This window comes from Ochotona curzoniae, unplaced genomic scaffold, assembly GCF_017591425.1.
Source record: "Ochotona curzoniae isolate NIBS_2020 unplaced genomic scaffold, NIBS_Ocur_1.0 scaffold_3835, whole genome shotgun sequence".
NCBI classification, from domain to species: domain Eukaryota; kingdom Metazoa; phylum Chordata; class Mammalia; order Lagomorpha; family Ochotonidae; genus Ochotona; species Ochotona curzoniae.
Window position 1 is genome coordinate 18,247,343 of NW_024467114.1, and position 23,309 is coordinate 18,270,651.

The 23,309-nt window shown below is 39.1% G+C and overlaps 1 protein-coding gene across 1 annotated transcript in view; it reads right to left on the reverse strand.

Annotated features, from left to right (window-relative positions):
* Positions 1 to 23,309, reverse strand: part of POU6F2 (POU class 6 homeobox 2) — a 400,555-nt gene that overhangs the window by 199,283 nt on the left and 177,963 nt on the right. Inside the window, exon 4 of the mRNA XM_040964984.1 lies at positions 20,145 to 20,373. Within this exon, the coding sequence (XP_040820918.1) occupies positions 20,145 to 20,373 (229 nt within the window). The remainder of the gene's footprint in view (positions 1 to 20,144; positions 20,374 to 23,309) is intronic.

The following is a 23,309-nucleotide window of genomic DNA, read 5'->3' on the forward strand; positions in this document are numbered from 1 at the left end:
TAAGATGAGAGAGCAGAGTGACCCGGACAGTGGGTGCTGGGCAAGATGTCGTGAGATCAGTGACACTGCAGAAGGCAAAAGAGAAGGCTTGGGCAGAAGCTTGTCCCCAGTTTTGCCTGTGGCTGACCCTGAAGATACACAAGCAGCTCTTCAAGACAGCCTGCTGAAGTCGGGGGCTGGAGGATGCGGATAAAAGCTGTGCCTGTTATTTTCTGTGTCTCAGGCTCTTGATATATTCACAGAAAAATGTCAAGAGGGCTCCATCTTCTAACCAGAGCTATTAATCCACGGGAAGCAGCCTACATTGAGAGCTTTCTTTACTATCTAGGAACTCCGTGCTGAAATGCATCGCTCTGTCCTACCCCACAACCACAGCTCACCACTTTGTGGTCTACGGAGATGGCTATCTGATCACCACAGATGTACTTGTGGTCAGGGAAAGATGGGGTCAGACCGCTTTCAGAGCCAGAGCCTGGTCCCCTGGGTCTGTTTACCCCTACAGACACTTTCTTGCAGAGACGAAAAGACATTTCCAGAATAGTCACCATGAACTTATCCATGAGTCTGGGAGCAAGGGTCCCAGGCTTAGCAGTGATTAATTAAGATAATTATTCCCTGGGCTGCAATTACAACCCTAAAGATCCCACTTAGCATCTCCTCTTGAATCTCTTGTTTCTGTAATGCTGATGTCTCGAAGAGATTCATTTGTGGCCACTTACTGATTATATTTACTCCAGTATATTGTTTCAGATGGACCGGACGGAAAGCCAATACGGGGTATTGACCTCAGTGGCATCCAGTGATTACGCGGGCTGCCCCAGCTATCATTAACCACCCCATTTTATTCTCCGAGTGCCACAAGCACTGCTGGTGACAGATCCATGACCTTTTCCCTAGAAATGTTATGAACTGAAGGCGCAGCAGAAATGACAGGAGGGATGGATGTCAAACGGTTGTGTAAATGCTACGTCAGCACCCACCCTGACAGCCTTGGATTCTGACGTTAGAGGACATTTTGGTGGGAAGACTGTTTGCTTTCTACTTGAACAGAGTAAGGAAAAGCCCAGCTAAAATGGCAGTAATCAGCCAGTCCCTGCCCGTCCAGGGCCTCACGCTCTCAGCCAGCTCACAGAGGCATGATTTAAAACATTTTAAATTGGGACGAAGATAATAATGGAATTCATCAACAGAAAACAATGAAGTTAAAGTATACGGTGAGTATGTGACTTGAAAACACAAGGCATTATGCTGTCATCTGAGTGTATGTGAGGATGCTTCAGAAAGTTTGTGGAAAATGAAATGAGAAAATGTTTATTTTAGGGCAAAAATTGTGGAATCCCTGCAGTTTCAACATCATAAATATTTTTATAAGCTTTATAAACCATTGTATGAATAGATTTCTAAGTGGTTTTTTTTTTTTGCACTGAAAGAAACATATCTCTTAATTACATTTTTAACAAACCTCTTGAAGTATTCTTGTATATGTAGGTCAAAAACAAAGCCCAAGGTTGACATTGTGATGCAGTGGGCTAGGATTCTGTTCTCAATGCCAGTATCCTATGCTGAAGGGCTGCTCGGAGTTTCAGCTGCTTTGTTCTGACTGAGCTTGCTGCTCATGTGTCTGGGAAGCCAGTGGATGATAGGCCAGTACTTGGGCTGCTGCCACCCTGTGTGAGACCAGGATGGAACTCCCGGCTCCTGCACTGGATCTGACCCAGTCTTAGCTGTTGTATTTGAGGAGTGAACCAAAAATAGAAATGTTTTTCGCTTCCCTCTTCCTGTCACTCTGCTGCTCAAATAAATACAAAATGAATGTTAAGAAACAAACATCATCCCAAATACTACCAATCAAATAATTATCTTTGAAACATAAACACTGCACACAGAGAAAGCAGACATGAGACTACCTGTCCAGCTCTCTCACATCTGAGAAAAGGCACCTTCTCAAACACTTTCCTTGTGGCTTGGTCTTACAGAGCCACAGTCTGAACTCTAACTGCGTGTGAACCTCAACTAAGGATTTCTTAAAAAGGCACTACTGTCTGAAGATTTGCTAAACCCATTCAATTGGAACTATGTGATGAGACCTAGGAACTGGATACACTTTTTTTACACACCCTTTTTGTTGTTGTTTAAGAGTTATTTATTTTTACCTGAAAGGCAGATTTTGCAGAGAGAAGAAGAGACAGAGAGAAATCTTCCATTTGCTGGTTCACTTTCTAAATGGCCACAACAGCCAGAGTTGAGCCAATCTAAAGCCAGGAACCTCCCTCAGGTATCCCACATGCGTGCAGGGTCGCAAACACTTGGGCTATCCTCCGCTGCTTCCGAAGCCCATAAACAATAGCTGCACAGGAAGTGGAGTGGCCAGTACATGAATGGGCAACCAACTGGGCTGCAGGCACTTGTATGTGGAGAAGTAGCCTGTTAAGCCTAGGTGCCAGCCCTTGGATACACTTTCCAAAGCTTCCAGCAGAGGTTAATGCGCAGCCTCACTGGAGAAGCAGCATCACACAGGTGGGAACACATCATGCTGGTTTAAATTAGTAGGATGCAACTTTAAGTTACTGGAACAGTAATATTTGTAAGAACAAATCATGAAAAAAAGTAAGAGAGGATATCCAAGCACACACACACACACACACACACACACACACACACACACACACAGAGCCATACAAGTAGCATTTGTCACACTTAATGTGAGAAGTCTTATTTAAGTACAGCATAAGGATAAATTTAGCCAATTCTTTAGAATTTTTAGAAATTGTACTTAACTGTGTTTCACGGAGGAAGAGATGAAAGGAGAAAAAAAAGAGAACATGGATTTTAAAATTCTAAGGCAAATTATTTCATGTTTTCTGCTTTTGGCACAGGGTCAAAGTATTTACATTACGTATAATATCTAAGGTTTAGTAATTCAGAAATTATAGCCATCAGAAAGTCATGACCACCTGTCAACTTCAGTAAATGTTAAGGGAAAAAGAAAACCATATGGAATTAGGCCTCCTATTCATTCTCATTACTACGGGAATATGACAGATGTTCCTTTTTAGCAAACAGCAAAGGAAAAGACTTAGATTATTTACCTCGGAATTTACTTTTGTGAGCATATGAGTAATTGTGATTGCTGTTACAAAGTTAGAATTAAAAAGGAGAAAAATGGAAAATTTCTGAGTGATTTATATAGAAAGACACAAATTTACATCTGCCAACATGCTATAGGTGTTGGAAAGATGTTAATTATACTTTAAAGACCAAAACAAACCGAAAAAAGATTTAAAGTAAAACCTTTGCATTCATCACATCTGCTCCTTCTACTTACATCTGAAGGTTCTTTCTTGGATATTACCTAAACAATGCAGGAGTAAGGAGAAGCCACGGTGTCGCTCTGAAATGTGCAGTTGGATTGTATGTGTGAGCATTTGATATTCTTTAATAACCTCAAGTAAAAGGCTGAATGCATTCAACAACAGTAGCTGAAAAAAGTGCAATGAGTCATATTATAGGAAAATGGAGAAAAGGATACAGGCTTCTCCACTGAACACAATCCTATATTGTAGGCAATCTGTGCTAACACCCTTTTCATTTCAGTTCAGTCCCATAAAATTACCACTAACATTACAACTCATGCAGAACACAGATAAATGTAAAAATGTCACAGAATTCTTCCAGATGGGACTTTTAGTTCCACTAGATCACCATCTACTTTTTTACTTGTCTAATATTTCATTACAACCTTCCATAAGTTAATTTTCTTTCCACTGACCATGTAAATCACAAATCAATTTTCATTTAAAATGCCTGACTACAGATTGCTCCTGAAAGCCCAGAGCATATGCTTCAGTGAACTCTCCAACATCTTTAATGTACATTAGAAAAATGTTTTTTTTTAAAAAAACCCATTTTAAAGGAATTAATTCTGCATTAAAATCTGTCATGATATCCAAGCCATCCTGTTTTCTCTCTGAAGTACACATGTATTTCTAGGGCACAAATTCATATGTGGTCAAAATGATGACCTGAGCAAGTATAATATTTTATAACGGCACTAAGTAGAGCACATTTGTTAAAGAACACACACAAATATTACATATGGCTGTACATATATAGTATGAATGCATATTATAAATGCAGCTTTTTCTTAAACAAAAGTAAAGAGAATTTTAGAGAAAGGCTCTTGTAGAAGGCAGCATCAAAAAGTTCATGCAAATAGAAGTATCAGTTTTAGTGCAAAATTTTACTGAATGTAAAGATTTTGATACTACACTGAACATGTGTTGAGAAACAAAGTATCTACAGATTTCAAAATTGCTTTTGCATCAAATAAGCTCATTCTATTAATTCTATTTCCCATGAACTTTTGAAGCACTCTTGTACATGTGTTAATTCTGCGAATGCCTTGGATGTGACATTTGGTCTTGATGGAAACACGAGAATAGAGTCCATGTTTTCATTCATGAGCCCAAGTTCTCCTGGAGTTGCTCAGACCAGAAAGGATTTCTCATGCTCTTGTAACTATAAATGTAAAACATCCTAATTCAAATAACTTGACGTTAGGAGAGGGTTAGGCAATTATGGACTGAGAAATCATTAGAAACAGATCTCATTTTGTGCTTTACCTCTTTATATAAAAATCCATTAATTTAATGTTCTTCTGAATTTATTTGCAACTATGTCCTATTTGTGACTAATGCTAAGAGTCAATGAAATTCAGAGTGGCTTAAAGTTTTGTTGTTTCAAAAAATTTATAGTATTCCTATATGAATATGATGCCATATTGCAATATTTAAAGGAAGAAGTGCTTTGAAGTTTCATTTTTAATAGAGCTGACAGATGATTCAAGTCAGGACATCACACGGCCATGTTCCTTCTGGGACATTCACAAGGCAAGCGTAAGAGCCTGGAACTTAATTCAAGACCCCAAAGGGGTGGTGGGGACCCCAGCACTTCAGCCATCACCTGTTGCTTCCTAGGATACACACTAACATGAGGTTGGATGGGAAGAAAAATAGCCAGGATTCAAACTCAGACTTGGATGCAGGTGTTTCAAGCAGCATCCCAGCCACTGTGCTGAACACCCACCCCTATTTATATTTTAAATGAAGAAATATAATGACATTAGTGTTTGGAACTGTAAATATTCTCAGATTCAATCCTTGTCAGAAGACAAAGTACTGTCTAGGAAACACCTTTCTTACTGGATTGTGGCCAAAAATTAATGCTATTTTATGACCTACTCATTAATCTCCTGAAAATGTGTGCAATATTTTGTAGGCATCGATGACTTTGTGAATTAAAAGAGCTTTTCCAAGCCAACTCTTTTTCAGATTACCTGGCTACATTATCCTGCTGGTATTCTCTTCTCAACCAAGACATGCAGCAGAACTTGGACTGTATAAATTTAGAAAATGTCAAAAACTTGCCCGTGATGTTTACCTGCATGAGCTGCAGATCACACTCAAATTCAACAGTAGCACCCACTATCTATGCAAGCTTTAAAGGGAAATGCACCAAAAAAAAAAATCTTATGTAAGACTAGACAGAAAATCTGAAGCACATGACCAAGTTACCAATGTTATTATATGTTGAAATCTCTTATGACATATATTAGGATACAGTAAAGCAAGAAATAGAACCTGGAGTTTACCAGAAAAGTAAATGTTCAACTCAGATTGTCCACAGGATCACCTTCCCTAGACTGACTGATGTAGGAACATGTTGAAAACATTGTTGATATTCCATGCAGGAAAGAAATTACTACTATAGCATAAAAGAAGTGCTTTTAATTCAGGAAATAATTTAGATAACCCTCAAAGGTAGATAACATTTCAAGGTTGGAAATAAATGCTTAAGAGAGAGACAGATGGGCAGAGAGACAGACAACTATTGCTTAGGTTTTCTGGCAGTTTTCAGTAGTCAGCAATCCACCAAGCCGAGTACTGCACAGCAGCAGAAAATGGCCCAAGTGTTGGATCCCTTTTACCCATGTGAGAGACTAGAAGAGTTCTATGGATCTGGGCTTCTGCCTGGCAAAGCAATGGCTGTTGAAGCCATTAGCAGATGGCGAATCTTTCTCTTTCGGTAGCTCTGATGTTCAATATATATATATTGAACATAAATATATATATATACATAAATATATATACATACATAAATATATATATACACATAAATTTTTCAGAAAAATTAACTTCTTAATTAAGGTATTTTTTTTATGTAGTGAAATCTTTATTTGTAATGAAAGTGAAACAGATTAAAGGATTTATATCATAAGCATTTCTTTTGCAGTAAAATTTCCTCATATTGGAACATATAGTACTTTTATATAAATACAACAGCAATTATATAAGTACAATAATGATATGTGCTATTAGAGGACGTGAAGCAGTGAAGAGTGATTCCTCCTGTGCAGTCTTATTGGGTTATTTTAAATTTTGGCACCATTTCTAAAAGCAATTAAGAAATATCAGGGCAAGTCAATAGGTAATTGTTTCATCATAAATTTTCTTCAACCACACAAGGAGATATCACTTCACACCCATTACTATGGCTATTATTAATTAACAAACACAAAAACCTAAAAAAAAAATCAAAATATAGCTAAAGGATTGTTAAGGATGTGGAGAAGCTGTTTTATTACTCCTGTGGACAGGAGTAATAGTATGATGTATCAGCCTAGGATAACAGTGTGGCAACTCCTCAAGAAATTAGACAACATTATCATAGAATCTAGTATTTTACTTCTGAGGACATGCCTGGCAGAAATGAAAGCAGGCACATTTTGTTTGCAACCGTGTTGTTCACAGCCATCCAAAGTAGATGCAACTCAAGAGTCCAATAACAGATAAATGACTAAAATGTGATATCCACATACACTAGAATGTTATTTGGCCTTAACAGTTCTGACAACCTGTTGTGTGTCTGTACCTTGAAAATATTATATTGGATGAACTAAGCCAATGCCCGAAGGACACACACCGTATTTCACCTAGGATGGTTAAATTTGTGGAGAGAGAGTGAGTACCATGCCAGTTGCCACAGATCCAAGGTGGGAGGGTGGGCGGTAACACTTTTTCAAGGGTGTAGTATTTCGGTTGGGGAAGGTGAGAAAGTTTCAGAGATGGATGCTGGCAATGGCTGCACAAGAAGAAATGAACACTTATAAGTGGTTTAAAATTTTTATTACATATATCTTACCATGATTTAAAAAGGAGAAAGTGAAAAAGAGAAATGGACCTGAGAGTGTCACTAAAGGGAGAAAAAGCTACAATTTTACTTGGAATATTATTTTAAGATCCAGTATGACTGGATCCAATATGAATGAATTAAGAATATCCAAATAGCACATAAAGCGTTATATCTAGATATGTGTGTGAGGTTGCATCTTGAAGAGACTGGCTTTTCATATGATTGGACACCATCCAAATGGCTGAAGGCTCAGACAGGACAAAAGGCAGAGAAAAAACTTATTTTCCTGTCTTCTGAAACCAAGACACCCTTCTGCTTCTGCCCTGTGATTTCACAATTCTGGGTTCACTGGTCTTTAGACTTGTACCATAACCCCATGGCCCCTTAAGCTTTTGGTATTGAATCGGGAATGACACCAATGGTATTCCTGGCTATGAGGTCCTTGGCTTTGAGCCATGCACCTGGTGTTCCTGGTCCTGCAGCTTGCAGACAGTATCACGGGACTTCTCAGCCTCCATATGCTCAGGAGCCAATTCTCTTTCTAGGGTCTTTCTTCTGACCATCTCTCTCTTCTACATGTCTTCAGTTTTCTCTCTCTAGAGAACCCCAACTAATAAGCTGATCCAATACAGACATCTTTCCCATTAGGTAGAAATATTTAAAAATCTATCAAAAATTATAAACATGGAAATCCCCAGGCATCGTATATCAAAAACAGCCCAGTGACTGATTCCCCTGGCCCACCAGCAGATGTGAATACTGGCCTGGCCTGCTCAGAGCTGTCAAGATACTGACATAGACATAGGACTAGGGATTTGAGCACAGTGTGTGCTGTGTGAACTAAGCTCTTGGACTTTGAGAGCTGGCTTCCTGGTGAACAGGTATCAGACCAACCCATTTCCTCACCTCGGGATAACAGAGCTGTTCATCAAACATTCTTAAAAAGGAAGGGTGTGTGTGAGAATTTGTAATTGAGGTCCAACTAGTTCACAGTGTAGGTTCTACATTTATACTGTGTGCAGTGTGGGCATCTCCAGGCCGACATAGTGAAAGCTTCTGGGGATCTGGTGGGAGCAGATGCAAAGCTTCCTATTAGCCAGTTACACGGCCTGAAAGGTTAAAAGATTTCATAGAAAAGCAAGTTCCACTTAATGGGAGTTCCAAATAAAAAATTACAAAAAAAGAAAAAAAAAACAACCACCACACACACAAGGAATTAATTCACCATTAAGAAGAGATGAGCAGCAATAATTAATTAACTGTATAAGTATTTATACTAAAAGACAGCCTGGAGGGGAGTCCAGCAAAAATTCTGAAAATGAAAAATATGGTCTTTGAAATGAAACACCGGAGGAAAACACTCCGAGACCTTCATGCAAGACTCAGAAAGCTCTGGACGCAGGGCCTGCGATTCCTGGCATGGTGGTGATGAGGCCAGAACTTCACAGGCAGAGTAAAGCTAGGTGAGCTTGCAAAGGCAACCACATTACAGATGCTGGACAATATTCACGAGGAACATGGGAGGAGATCATTGCTAAATTGTTGTTACTATTTGGAAAGAAAAATGGAAGCAGTGATTAGACTTTTGAAGGCAAATACACGTTTAAAATAAAAGATTAATGAGCAAAAGAATAAAAATAGGTGCTCAACTTCTAATTCACAGTATGGGAAGAAATAGATCTTAATAAATCCACCTGGATGAATGAAAGGAGAAAAACGGCTGGGAAAAGCAAGATTAAAAAACACAAAGCGAGTGAAATGCATCGAAATGCATCATTATCTACAGGTGCCAATATGGACAAATCTCAAAAGCAAAATGACATGAAGAAAATGCTAAGTATGGAAACATATCCAAAATGTGCTAATAAATAAAATACTAAACCAAAGTAATATTCCATAGCTCATCTCTGGGTGGCAAAATTATAGACATTAATATAAGATGGAAAGTATTTTTTAGGAGAGAAGTAATATAGAATGACTATGGAGAATGGAATATTTTAGCTTATTTTAGTGTCATTTTTAAGATAAACAATATCTGCCTTTCCAATAAAAATAAACAAATCTTAAGAAAACCAGCTGAGGCAATGTGTTTGACACACCACCTCCCTGATATGCCCATATCCTGTTTAGAGTTCCAGTTGCTGTGTTTCCCACTCAGCTCTCTGCTGATGTGCATGCTGGAAGGCAGAATATGGCTCAGTTATCTGAGACCCCATCACCCACCTGAGAGATTGGGATGGAGGTCTGTGCTCAGCGCTTGAACCCAGCCAAACCCTGGCTGTTGGGAACATCCGGGGATTGAACGCTACATCAGAGATCTGTGTCTGCCTGTCTCTGTGCTTTTCAAATAAAATTAAAATACAATTTTGAAAAATAGCCAAGCTCAGACATTGCCTTGTCTAGGTCCTGTAGCCAGCAAGCACTTCGGCTGAGACTAAACTTGGCTGGTGTGGTTCATGGCCCACTCTATTAACCACCATCTACGTAGCCTGAGCACAGGGGCTTTGTCCTCCTTTCCTCCTCTCCTTGCGGCCTCTCTTTCTTAAGCAGAATCCTTCAACTCTTATCCTTACAAGGCAGTTGGGTTTTCAGTCAGATAAACGCCTTGTCTGCATCCAGTGTTTATCCGAGTGCATCTCTCCATTGTCTCATTCTTGTCAAAGTGGAGAGTGTGATCTCGTCAAAGGGGCTGGAAAGTGCAATCTCATGGTTCCTCTGACCCAATCACTTCAAAATGGGGGGGAAACTGCATGCATGAAAGCAGCAACTCACAAAAGAAAGAAAAAAACTGATACAATTCAGGTAGTGCCATTGTGGACACATTTGTCTCTATCCATTATTCCACTATTTGACAAACTTGTATTTCCATCCTCTCGGTAAAAGCATCCTTGTTGGGGGAAGGTGTGCACCTTTCACGATTTCCTAATAAACTAGAAGTGCGTAACAATATGAAATCAAAAGAAATAAAACTCGAGTTGCTGTTGCTGCTGGGGCTGCCTTCTGAATGTGGCTTATACAATATTTCATCTGTGCTGACACCTTTCACTCTCAATTATTTGGCTGCTGTCAAAACAAATCAATCAAATTATAGCATTGTGTCTTCATGTTACCATTTCATTGTAAGTTAGCAGCATTAGCTTTGAGATATATGGAAGTATAAATTTTATCTCTATTATTTATTTAATGTAACTTTCTCCCATGTGAGTTATTTTCCAAACACAGCAAACTCAAATTATCTTATGTCAAATGTTGAATATATATATGTATTTATACGTTTTGCTAAGAATTTCTAATAAAACAGCACATGAGGGAACTGAGATGCATAAAAATGTGCTAATAGACCTGTATATTTGTGCTAATCATAACCCAGTGACAAATAAAGAACTGTCTTTCTTTTCTTCTAATTTTGGCTACATCCTTGATGAGCACAGTTGATTAACATAATTTTGGAAACAATGATACTGAACCCAGGGGAAATGTTACCAACACGGGGAGCATATTTGTAATGAATTTTGCTTATAAAATACCATTTCAGAAAAGCACAAAACTATATTTTACAATATTACTTAAAAACACAGATAACTTCCTCTACAAGCATAAATGCCAAACATAACGCCATGGTTTCCATTGCCCTATTAGACTATAAAATCCATGACCCAAAGGTTGTTAAAAAAAAAAAAAAAGGAAAGAGGAGGAGAAAAAGGACTCGACTGTTTCTAGATTTAAAACCTACAACTACCTTTTATCAAATAACAGATTTAAACCAATTGATTTGCTTTTCAGCAAAAGAGCAAACACTATAGATGTTTTTATATACAGTTCTTAAAATAGCTTCTTTATACATGGAAATGTGGCATGTCCTTAGAAGATTAAAAAGCAAACTCACATATTTCCCTTGTTGCGCTCTAGCTTTATAAGGAGTAAACAACTGCAATTTGAGTGGTAGACTGAGTGTGCCCATGGAAAAGAATTCAAACAGAATTAGAGGCATTTTGTCCTAACCAGGTGCAAAATGATGAGAAAGTTTGCAAGTTTTCCCAAGCCTCTGATCTGCCTGCCTCTTTCTCACCCAAAGCTTTAATTTTGTGGTTCTTTCCCTCACCCCTTGTTCTTCAAAAAATCTCTTTCCTTCCTGGTTTCAGCCACATGTGTTGATGGTTTTCTTTTCTTCTTCTTCTTCTTTTTTTTTTCTTTTTGATAGTAGCAACTCTTAACACAAATCCCATTTTTGTTCCTAAGCAAGCCTTTCCAACTGATGAATGGTGCATGAATGATGTATCTCTATATAATCCACTGGATAGAAATCAAGTCAACTGAATGGATGGCCTGCCCTTTCTTTGCTCTTAGCCCTTCACATTTAAACCATCAGCAAGTCTTCCCAAACCAACCTAAATGAGTCCTTAGCTTTCCTCACTGTCATCAGAACCATTTGTTTTTCCCTGTGTTACAGCCACAGCCTTCTAACTGGACTGCAAAGATACCACAGTGCCTGGCACAGCGGAGGTTAAGTACTTGTGAAATGCAGCAACCGATCTTTGGGAACAGTTGCTAGGAGGACATGAAGGTTAGTTCAACTTCTCTCTGGAGGGAACTGAAAATAATAGCTGTGACCTCTTGCTGGAAATCTTTCCTGCAAGAATTACACATGTAAGATCTGATCTTCCTGAAAACATTAGGTTTCCATTTTCTGGATATGCACAGTGTGTAAGATAGGAATGTGGGACCATTTTCCATTTCTTTTCTACTCCCTACATCAACAGCTTCCTCACAGAAAATCTATTCTAGATCTAGAGGAAAGATGAACAAATAATCCCAGTTCATTTTCCATCCTTGGTGACAGGGTGGGATTAAGACCCCTCTCAAACATATACTTTCCATTTTTTTGTGCAGACATTGGTGTTATTCTAGTGGTTACCATCTTGGAAAGAAACTATTGTTTTGCCAACTCTGATGTCTAGCTTGGAATCTAATCCACTTTGCACATCATGGTGTAGACACATTACTAGATGCAATCCAAAGCACTGATGGATTTATAGCCTTATTATGTGCAAACTTGGGATCACATTACTTTCCTGCCTTTTGCTTTGAAAATAAATGCCTTGGCTTTGCTTTGACATTTATGTGGCAGCTGGAAACCATTATCCGTTGACAATGCTTTATTCTGTTGACAGTATCTCTTAAATACGCAGTATACTAGTCATCCCCCTCATTCATGTGCTTCCAGTTTAATCCCTGCTCCAGTGCCTCAGTGACACCTGCTTCGAGGATAATGTACTTCAGAAAGGGCTCTTCAGGTATTTTAAATAAAGTCTGAAGCCTCAGATACAGAGGTTTGAAAACTGCCAAAGTAAGACATATTACCACTACTTTTCCTAACTTCTTTATGGTGGATTTGGTATTATTGTGTGTTGTGACATGTGAGCCCTTTAGAATCGCCCTGGAAATATGACTGTATACACTAGGTATTTTTCATACTGGACTTGCTGACAACAAGCCATGTATCAGTGCATACCAAAAATCAGTCTTGTCTTCCCATTCCCATGGGAATTGCTTTGACTTTCACGTGCATGGTATTAGGTCTCTGCCCTCCTGTTCATCAGAACTCTAGGGATGCGACTTTCTGAATGTGTTTATTTCTGAACACACATAAATTACAAATTGATTCTGTGGCCATCTAGTTGTTTTCTTCAAGAATGTTGCCAGAGTATTCGGAATCTATTTCTATCCTCACTCACCCATACCTCAGCAACAATAGAATCTTCCATCTATCCAAAGAGCATTTGAAGGTAAACTGATTAATATTAATTATTTCCCATAGTGAAGGCATAGAATTGATGTGGGATTGCATTAATTTTAATGTAAGAATACATTTTCTACTATAACATACTTCTTAAAAAATATGAATAGGCTGGGCCCAGTGTGCCCTAGTGGCTAAAGTCCTCACCTTGCATGTGCCAGGATCTCATACGAGCACTGGTTAATATTCTGACTGTTTGACTTCCCATCCAGCTCCCTGCTTGTGGCCTGGAAAAGCAGTGAAGGATGGTCAAAGCCTTGGGACCCTGCACCTATGTGGAAGACCCAGAAGCTCCTGGCACCGAATTGGCTCACCTCCAGCTGTTCTGGCCACTTGGGGGGTGAACCAGCAGAGAGAAGATCTTTCTACATCTGACTTTCCAATAGAAAAAAAATCTTTAAAAAAATGGTGGTGATTAAGTCAAAATAGACCTAAGCATCATAATATTAGTAATGATGCATTGGATTGGACTTTTCTGCTTCATGAACTTTTTCTGCCTTCTCTTCACAATTATTCCTCTTTCTCCCTAAGGCACTGGCAGCAATCATGGTCAGGTGACTCACCTCACCAATAGAATTCAGTGAAAATGATGTATAAGGCTCCTGAGCTCCATATTTGGGAGCCTTCATGATTCTGCCATTCCCTGTTCCCTTGCAATAAGAAAGTCTTACAGACAGCCAGAAGCCAACAAGGGCTGCTCCTTCATGCTAGATCAGAACTCAGTAGAGATGCAGCTAACATGTAACACAGAGTAAGCAAATATGTCTTTGTTGTTGAAGGACACAGAGTTTGCAATTGTTTGCTATAGTAGCACAATCCAGCGAAAGCTAAACAATACAGACATCGTGTCCATTACCTTGTTCAGGGTTTACGCATTGAGAACCTGCATGATTAGCTGATTTCAGCATTTAGGGTTTCCCTTGAGACATTCTTCCCCCAGCCATTGCACAGGTTAGTCTCTTGCCTCCTTTGGATTTCTGGGCAGTGTACAAGCCATGATGGATTACCTTACAGAAAATTTATCATGTTCCCTTTTCTCACCATTCAACACCTCCATATTCTCTTCCCTCACCCTTCAACATCTCCACTTGTCCTAGTCCCCACCAGTGGATGAATGCCAATGCATTGTCACTTGTTTATTTCCGTATTTCAAATTTAGACTGCACCTTAGTATTCTATGAGATATCAATGAACATTGGCTGGGTAAATGAATAAACTTCATGACAGCAAAATGCAAATTTGTTTCTTGTCAAACAGGTGTAGACTCTTATTTGATAATTAAAACTGTCTAACTTGATACCGTTTTGACTTGTTTTATGCTCCCAAACATTACTTTTGCTTATCTTTCAATGATAAGAAGTTCTTGCTTCTCATATTGCAAGCTGCTTCAAATCCACAAAAATATCACAGGATAGTTATGTTATTTTAAAGTATGTCTATCTGTAATATACCACTCTCATACATAACAAGGGAATACACTGTCCCCCAACTGATAAGTTTCCTTCATCTCATGTCTTTTCTACATTGATCATTCTCTTTATTTTTCTATACTTGGCTAACTCCTATTCTTCCTTCCTTCCATCCATGCATCCTTCCACCTTCCCTCACACACATTAGGAGCAAACCAGACACTGTTTTGATTCTTGGGTAACATCACCGAACCAAATAAAGATTCCTGCTACAGAGCTTCCTCCCTTAGTGCACAGTTTGATGTCAATAGTACATATTTGTGTTATACACAGAGACGCTCTTCTAACAGCATCATGTTGGTGGCACTGCCTGAGATGGCTTCGGCAGGCATTACTCAAAATTCTTATAAAAAAAGAAAAGAGAAAGACTCATTTTAAAGCTTTTATAAAAAGTAATAAGTTTTAAGAAAAAAAGGAGATTAAAAAGCAGGGGAGTAGGGCAGGGATTCTGAGCATGGAGATTTTGCAGCAAGTGGGAAACTGCCCGTTCCTGGGGTCAGGTAGAGAGGAGAGTGTGCTCATCAGCCTTGGAGTGGCAGCATCCTCCCAAAACACCAAGGGGCTCAGCGTGCCTTCACACTAAAGCTGAATGACTTGAAAAAGTGGAGGGAACGGTGAGAAAACAAAGCAGAACTCAAGGTGTACATCACAAACAATTCTATTGAAAACCAGAAGATTGAAGTATTGTTTTCTCAAGAAGCCACACATCTGTAACTGTTGGAAACTTGAAGCCACCAAGCTTCTATAAGCCAGACATGAACAAAGAAACTCCCCCAAAGCAAAGCTTGTCCCTCAACTTTATCGGTTAGGCCAAGGAAGATAATGGATAGGGGAAAAGAAGTCTCTCAGGGATATAGCGAAGGGCAAGAACAATGATCAAAGAAATTGCCTCAGCCAGGCCCCACTGAGGAAATTCTCACAGCACAATGCAGAGCACCTCTAGGAGTCTACCTTTGGGGACATTGGAAGGCTGTGATATAAACAGAGATGGAACTTTCTTTGGTAACTGAAGGAAAGGAACTATTGATAAATACGTTACGGATGAACTCCAAAACCTTCAGGTCCAGTGAGAAATGGCAGACATAGAGGCACATGAACTCACTTACACAACATTCTAGAATAGTAAAACTAATTAATACTTTCAGAAATCTTGGTTAGACAGAGACTAGCAGCCAAGGGATAGGAAGGAACCTTTGGGGTATAAGAGAATATTTTAGCACTAAGGGCCATAGATTGGGCTGCTTGGGGGTATATAATTATCCATGCTCATTGAGTCCAGTTCCCAAGGTCTATGCTTTCTCTTATATATAAATGACATTCTAGAAAAAATTATACCACATGTGAAAAGGAAAAGTAATATAACTTGCACATGAAATTGCTATGCCCCAAACCATCTACACATATTTTATCATACGCAGTCTTTAATTTGGGGAGTAAAAGAAAAAAGGACAGGTTTTCTGCCAGAGGTAAGAGCAAGAAAGCCATCTCCTTTTTTTTTTTTAACTTGTCTTGAACCTAATTGCTTTTCCATGTTCAGGTTAAGCGGCATTCTCTAATGTATTTTTGGTCATTAATTTAAATGTTATGCTTGACTTAACTGGAATGTTCTCACTTTGATATAAATCTCTGGTGGAACACGATTATATTCTCCATTTCTGTTGCCTACACTGATTAGTGGGTCATTCTGGCTTATGTGAGAACAAGTCACTAACCTGACTTATCTGTTCCTTAAAGTACACCCATCTTTGCTGCCTCATTAACCCCTTTGCTGCTTGTTGTCGCACACATCTAGGCTGTGTGCATTTACTTTTTCTGCTTGTTTCAGAAAAGGCGAAAGATTTCATGCACTTAGATGACTTCAATAAGTCGGGCTTCATTTTGCCACATTCTTAGTTGTCACTACCCTGGGACCACTGCATATTACACATTTCTTTAGAACAAATGTCTGTGCTCCACAACAGTAACCAAAATGGAAGACGCTGACTTTTAAAGGTATATATGAAGTATGTGACAGAGCAATTGTGCTCATTTTTAGATTGTCCAGGTGGGGGTCTCATTTGTGGACACCTGGAACCACAGCCCTGTGAGCAAAGGACAAAGGAATGGTTGGGTCAGTAGTAGGAGATGGTGTAACATAATTGGAAGGGCAGAGGCAACACAGAAGACAGCATGAAACTTAACCTATTCCATGTAGAGATTAAGGTATTGACTACGTATTAGTTGAAAGTTATGGATAGAATGTATCTGGACTTGAAACCTATTCAGAAATTCTAGCTACTTGCCTCAAAGCAGTCAGAACCTCAACCCCACCAGTACTGGCATCCTCTGAGCTCAAGGTTTGTCTCATTCTCAGTCCATGCCCTAGGAAGGCACCGCTGACTCATACAGTTCCCTGTGGTCAGGCTGATATACAATCTTCTATCCTCATCACCCCTTCAGCTGCTGAGGAAGGTCTGGCAGACTGCCTAAGCATGTTGGTCCAGATTTCACATAATTCTGGATTCCCTTATCACCCACATTATAGAAGATTAGACAGTCATGAACCTTAACATGGAGCAGTTGAATATCAAACCCCAGCCTGCCAGTGATCCTAAAGCAAAAACATTAATACACATGTGTTCATCCTCCAAAACCCTGAGAATTCCTCCCTGTGACTTGAGAGAGCATATGCAAACTGTTAGTTTTTTTTTGTAAAAATGAAATATTCAAAAACTCTGAATTCTGAATGATTAAGGATCATAGCAATTTTTTGTTCCTAGAGGATTTGTAGCTTTAAAGCTACAAGAACTGACAGGCTAGTGGGCAGCGTCAGAAGACTGGATAACAGAGACAGTTTCATTTGACCAAGCTGTTTTCATTAATCAAATTTTAAGGTGTCACTCCAAGGAAATAAGAAACTCTGCAGCACTACAGGTATCCTGGGAACAGGCCTTCCATTGGATGAGGTATAAAACTGAAATCCTTCTCCCTTCAACTGACCAGTCAGGCCATACATTGGACTGGGTGTATGTGACACCTAAATCCTTCCCCCTTTGCGCTGACCGACCACATTTATAACGTAAAGTCACTGAGGAGATGGAGTGTCAATTGTAGAAGAGTATTTTTTCTAGTCATTTCAGGACTCTGAAAAGCCTTGGACTAGGATACAGGGATGGACTGCAGAATAGGGGAGCAGCCTGACCCTGGACTGTAAATGTATGTGGTGGTTCCTCTTGAGATATCACTAGCCCATTTAAAAAACTGCCATCCTTGAGAGGAAATGAGAATGGAGAACAGCTAGTACCTACAGATAATTTTGTAGCCTCACAGTCGTCTACCAGCCATCATAAGATCCCATCATAGTCTGTGACATAGCTTGGAAAGCCAAGCAATCCATAGATAGTGACTAATGATGATGTAGGGTGTAGTAGGTTGCCAACAGCCAGTGAGATCCACCTTGCGTTGGCTGTGGTACACAGACCACAAGGGGACTGATGGCATTGTCCTTTAGCTGGTAGTGATTGACTATCTGCTTCAGGATTTGACACTTCCAAATTCCCATCATTATATCCTTTCAACATCTCACAGTGCAAACTAACTCCCTATCTAGCATATTTGGGAATTTCCTCATTTTTAACTCTAAAATTTCCTTGAGGATGTTGCCAGTCTCCAAAAAGAAGAATGTTCAGTTTCCTTACTTTACAATTTAGTGAGGTCAGGGTGGTGAAGAATGTAATTATTAGAGGAATTAACAGGGAGGAAGATAGGAAAGGAATAGGAAAGCCCCAGGAAATGAGACAGTGGGATTTTCCTGTTTCCTGACAGTGAGGTGACCATCAGGATTCACTTTTAAAATATCTTTAGAGAAGTTGTTGAGGGTGTGGCTTCATGCTAGGATGAATTAGGAAGCTTTTCCTGGAAAGAGTTCATTTACATCTGGAATGTGTTGTATTTTAATAATCTTGGCATTGACATCTCAAAGACACAGACCAAAGTGGAAATACCTGTGCTTGTGTAGTAGAAAGAAGGTTGAATATTATCTCCAAACATTTCTGAAGAAGACTCTGATAGAGAAATTATGTCAGAATCCCCAAGAGATAGAAAGCTATCACTTTTATTGCCCTCAGTCAACTAGGCCACAAAACTTGGAATTCACTTTCTGAAACAAAATCCCAAAAGAACCAGATTCCAAAGTATAAGCTAGCCTTAAATTTGACACTCAACAACAAGAACAACAACAATGGGAGAAGTTCACCTTGATCATTCATTGTGAGCTTCCAGAAAAACAGATCTATGACTTTAAAAAAAAACAAGTTATAATAAAAATATAACATACGCAGTTGTTTTGACTCTGACTTTGGTGTGCACCTAAACCAAGCAGGATTGATGCATGACTGAGGAGCTTGGTGAGCTTATGTTTATTTATAATATTCAATATTCCCATAAGCACAAATGTTCCAAATGGAAGGCTGTGCTTTGATAATGCCTATTTCTTCATTAAGATTTCATCATCTACCTACATTAAAAAGCCTCTCCCTACACTTTGTTACTTCAGCTTTCACCTTGTGTATTCCTGCTTTATTTGCTTAATCTTGAGTTCCTGACTTTCCAGGCATCCTCAAATTTGAAACAAGCAAAGTTTGTGCATTAGCGTATCCTAGGCATGCATGATTTATGAATGGCAGGCTTCTTGGCACAATTTAATGGTGTAAGAGCGAGACTTTGTTTTAAACATTAAAATGAAAGTTAAGAAGTGACAACAATGGGTGGGATAGAACACAGTCCATGAAAAGTTCAGGTTGAGGATTACTTACAAACTTTCTTACTCTCTGGACTCTAAGAAGTTAACAAGTTACTCGGAGCCCTGATATTTGACCAATTAAAAATATGTTCAGTTACTTGATAATTTGCCCAGATAAACTCTCATTTTGGAAAAAAATTAACATTTATCTTAATGATAATTTCTTTTTTACTTAGTCCAAACAAAAGTTCTTTTCTAATAGGCATCCATTCACATCCAGACCATTTCCTTTATCATAATTCTTCCTCTGATGGTATTCTGCTAATCAATCTAGCCATCAGTGGTTTCATAACTTTTAAAGAGAAATTAAAACCTCCAGAATCTCAAAATAAGTACCCTTCTTGAGCAAAATGAGATCCATTCTGATTTACACCCCTGAAATCAAGTCCTGATACACAATACTCTTTTTCCTTATCAAAGAGGAGCTCAAATACATATTAAAATATCTGCAAGTAAGCAATGCAATTGTTCATTATTCCACACAATGTCTTGGTTTTGAGATATCCCAGCCACTTGACACACAAATAAGTAACATCTTTTGATCGAGTTCAATGTAAGTCTAACCTTTCTTTGCAGATGGCTAAACTGAAGAACCTGTGAGGCTGTAATTCAGGTCTTCAAGTAAGAACATCATAATGTTGTAGTCAAGTTCTTTATGTGTTGTCTAACAATTGCTCATAACTGCTACCAGAAACACCAAAAGGTTCTGAGTTACCAATGTTGAGAAATGCAAACTGATGAAATCCAGGGCTTCAGCAAGCTGAGGAATCACAGACAACTAGGAACTGCTTCCTACGTACAAACCACTGGCATCTTACATGGTGGAAGCATTTATGGCATTATTATGGTCTAAACCAAAGAACACTGGCCAGTGGGCACAGCATGGTGCAGCACACAAATGGGTTACCTTGTAGATTTTGCAATGGCAGTGTCATGATGCCTCCAGCTGCAGCGGCGGCTACCAGCCCTTGGATGTTGGTGAGATTCGCTGTCGGCAGAGTGAGAACCAGTCCTTGCTGACCTCCTAGCTGTCCGGCCATGTTGAAGGGGATGAGGATGGGCTGGTTGAGGGTTGGGGGCCCTCCTGGCATCACGCCTGCAACAGCAGAGGCCAATTGCTGTGCTGTCAGAAGTGGCTGCAACAAAACAGAGGCACATAGCTCACTTTCCAGTAGACTTTTAAAATGCTTTCCCACCACTGAAATAGGACCTGAAACCTCTAAAACAATAGCAGAGGGAAATATGTTATTTCAAAAAATTTAAAAAAAAAGACTGGTAGAAAAAAAGATTTCTTTTTTTTTTTAAAGATTTGTCACTCATGTGTTGGTTACTCAGTGGCGTGTTTTTTCATGGTGCTGTAATTTGTCGTTGATGTTGTTGTTGCTGTTTTAACTCATACCAGTTGTTGACCTTGTTTCATGGCTTCTCAGTTATGGAAATGTTTACTGATGGAGTACTGGGGTCTATCATATACAGGTGTGGGGGTATAATGGAACATGCATCCCTGCTTCCAGACGAAAGATGGATTCCCAGTGAAACTGTTGGACATGTGTAGACAATGGGATACTGGACTATCTGACATTGTCTGTACCAACAATGTCAGAATACACTTAAATAAGAGACTGACAGAATTATGATTACTTATGAAGGACTACACCATTGTAGTAAAATAGGGAAAATCTGTTGGAGGGGTGGGAGCTTTGGGCGGGGGGAATCCCAGCCTATATGAAATTGTACCACATAATTCAAAATGAAAATATATTGAAAAAAAAAATATATATATATATATTTATTTGAAAACCAGATGGATGTCCTCCCTTTGTTGCTTCACTCTTCCACATGGCTGTAGTGGCCAAAAATGGAACAAGCTGAAACCAGAATGCATGAACTCTGAGTCTCCCATGTGGATGCCAGGGTCCCAAGTACTTGCTGCCTTTTTATTCATGTAAGTGAGGAGCTGGATTGGAAGCTGAACAACCCAATTCAAATCAGCATTGTAATGCTAGATGCTGTCGTCAACCACAATGCAGACCTGCTTAAATATCTTTGAAATTAATTTCCATTTGAATATTACGTTTTCAGTCAACTTTCATTTGCTCCTAGTCTCCTATACTTGAAACTTTGAGCTAATTCATTCTGTTTTTCCAGAAAACACTCATAGGGATCAGTTAAATGGTGGATTTCAAAACAGCAGTGAAATTTCAGCTATTAAATTAAAAAAATAAAGTACTTAATAGTAGAAAATCCATATTATAATATTGTGCAACTTTATGGCTGGGGGACAGCACTGGTGTAACCCTTTTGGAAAACAGCTTAGAAATATATTCATGAGCTGCAAAACAGTCATCCCTATTGACTTAGATCTTGCTCCTAGCATGTAGTTTAAAGGCAGAATCCAAAGGATTAGATGCTAAATGCATGAAAATAGCTATTATACTTTAAACTGCATCAGTGTTGAAAAATAGTCTTATAATATTAAACTTGATGAGATATTGCATAAACATTAGATTATGACATCCCCTGGAAAAGCAGAAATACATAAAAAACAGGTGATTACTAATTAAATATGAATGCCTACTATTAAAATAGTAAAATTATAAATGCATAAAAGAAAGATCTAAAGTGGAATATAGGGCCAGATTTTTGGTGCAGAGAGTAACGCCGTTGTATGCAATGTTGGAGTACCAGGTGGGTACTAGTTTTAAGTCCCAGCTGTACCACTTCTGAACCAGTCCCTGCTAAAGCATCTGGTGCACTGGTGCTAGATGTCTCATACTTGGTCCCTCCAAATAAGTGAAAGACCCAGCTGGGGTTCCTGACTTCTGACCTCAGCCTGGCCCAATCTTGGCCATTAGATGCACCAGGCAATGGAAGATCTCTGTCTCTCCTTCTAACTATGCCTTTCAAATAAAATAAAATGATTTTTAGTTTAAATTATTTATTACTATAATATTTTCACCCAAGTGATATGACAAGAAATGCATGGTTATGTCCTCGATTGGTCCAAAAGCCATTGTTGGACTTGGAACAGCAGCACCTGGCACTGGACTTGAGGGCGGGTATGTCCAACTAGGATATGATTCCTGTCCTGGTTTTTATCCTGGCTAAATGAGATCCCAAAGGTCATTTGATCTTAGGGTACTTGCCTTGAAGCACTATCCACCCCTCCTGGATCTATGTAGAACAAAGCCCACATCAATTATTCTTCCAGAGGAACAAATACAAAATTCTTCTCTGAGAGGTCTCAACTTTTTGTTCCTATTTTTTACTTGTTGAATATTATGGTGAGTAGTTAATTAAGCCCATGATTACAGAATAGATCAAAACTATAACTTTGTAAAAACTGAAGGAAAGAAAAAAGGAAGGAAGGAGAAGGGACTGTGTGGGATGGGGGAGTGAGAGATGTATCTTCTTGGTGGAACTAGAAAATACAGGAAATCTATTCTCTCTATATTAATAAAAAATTGTCAAGATTCTGTAAAAGAAAAATAAGCACAAGTGTGATTCAAAATGCAGTATCTACCAGGGAGGTACAATTCTAATGTTACTGTTATCCTTTCATTGAGCTGCAGAGAAGTTAGTGACCTCTTTGGAGTCCCAGATCCAGCATGTGTGGAGTGGAGAGATGGTAGTTGTTCAAGTTCAGACAGGCTGCCCCACAGTCCGTGTTTTATCCTTTTCTGCAATACCAGGAGCAGATGAGGGAAGTGGCTGCTTTGTTTGAAGAATGGGGGGAGGGAGGTGAAGATGGCCGAATCCCCTTTTCGGGTATCTCTAAAATGTCTCCTCCAGGTCTTCTCTGGAAGACTTTTGAGAGACTCTAGGCTCTGCACAGCCTAATTTCAGAGCTACGGCCCTAGTTTCTAATGTATCTATACCCTTCACATTGAGTAGCTCTGCTTCCCTTATAAAAAAAAAGTCACTTTAAAGAGCAAAGTAAACATATTTTTGAAGTAAAAAATCATAAACAAACCCTCAGTTCTAGGAGAAGTTCCAATGTGATATCACTGCCCCATAGCAACTTGGTAAATGGTGAGGCAAATGGGCTCTCCTCAGAATGTACAAAAGGTCA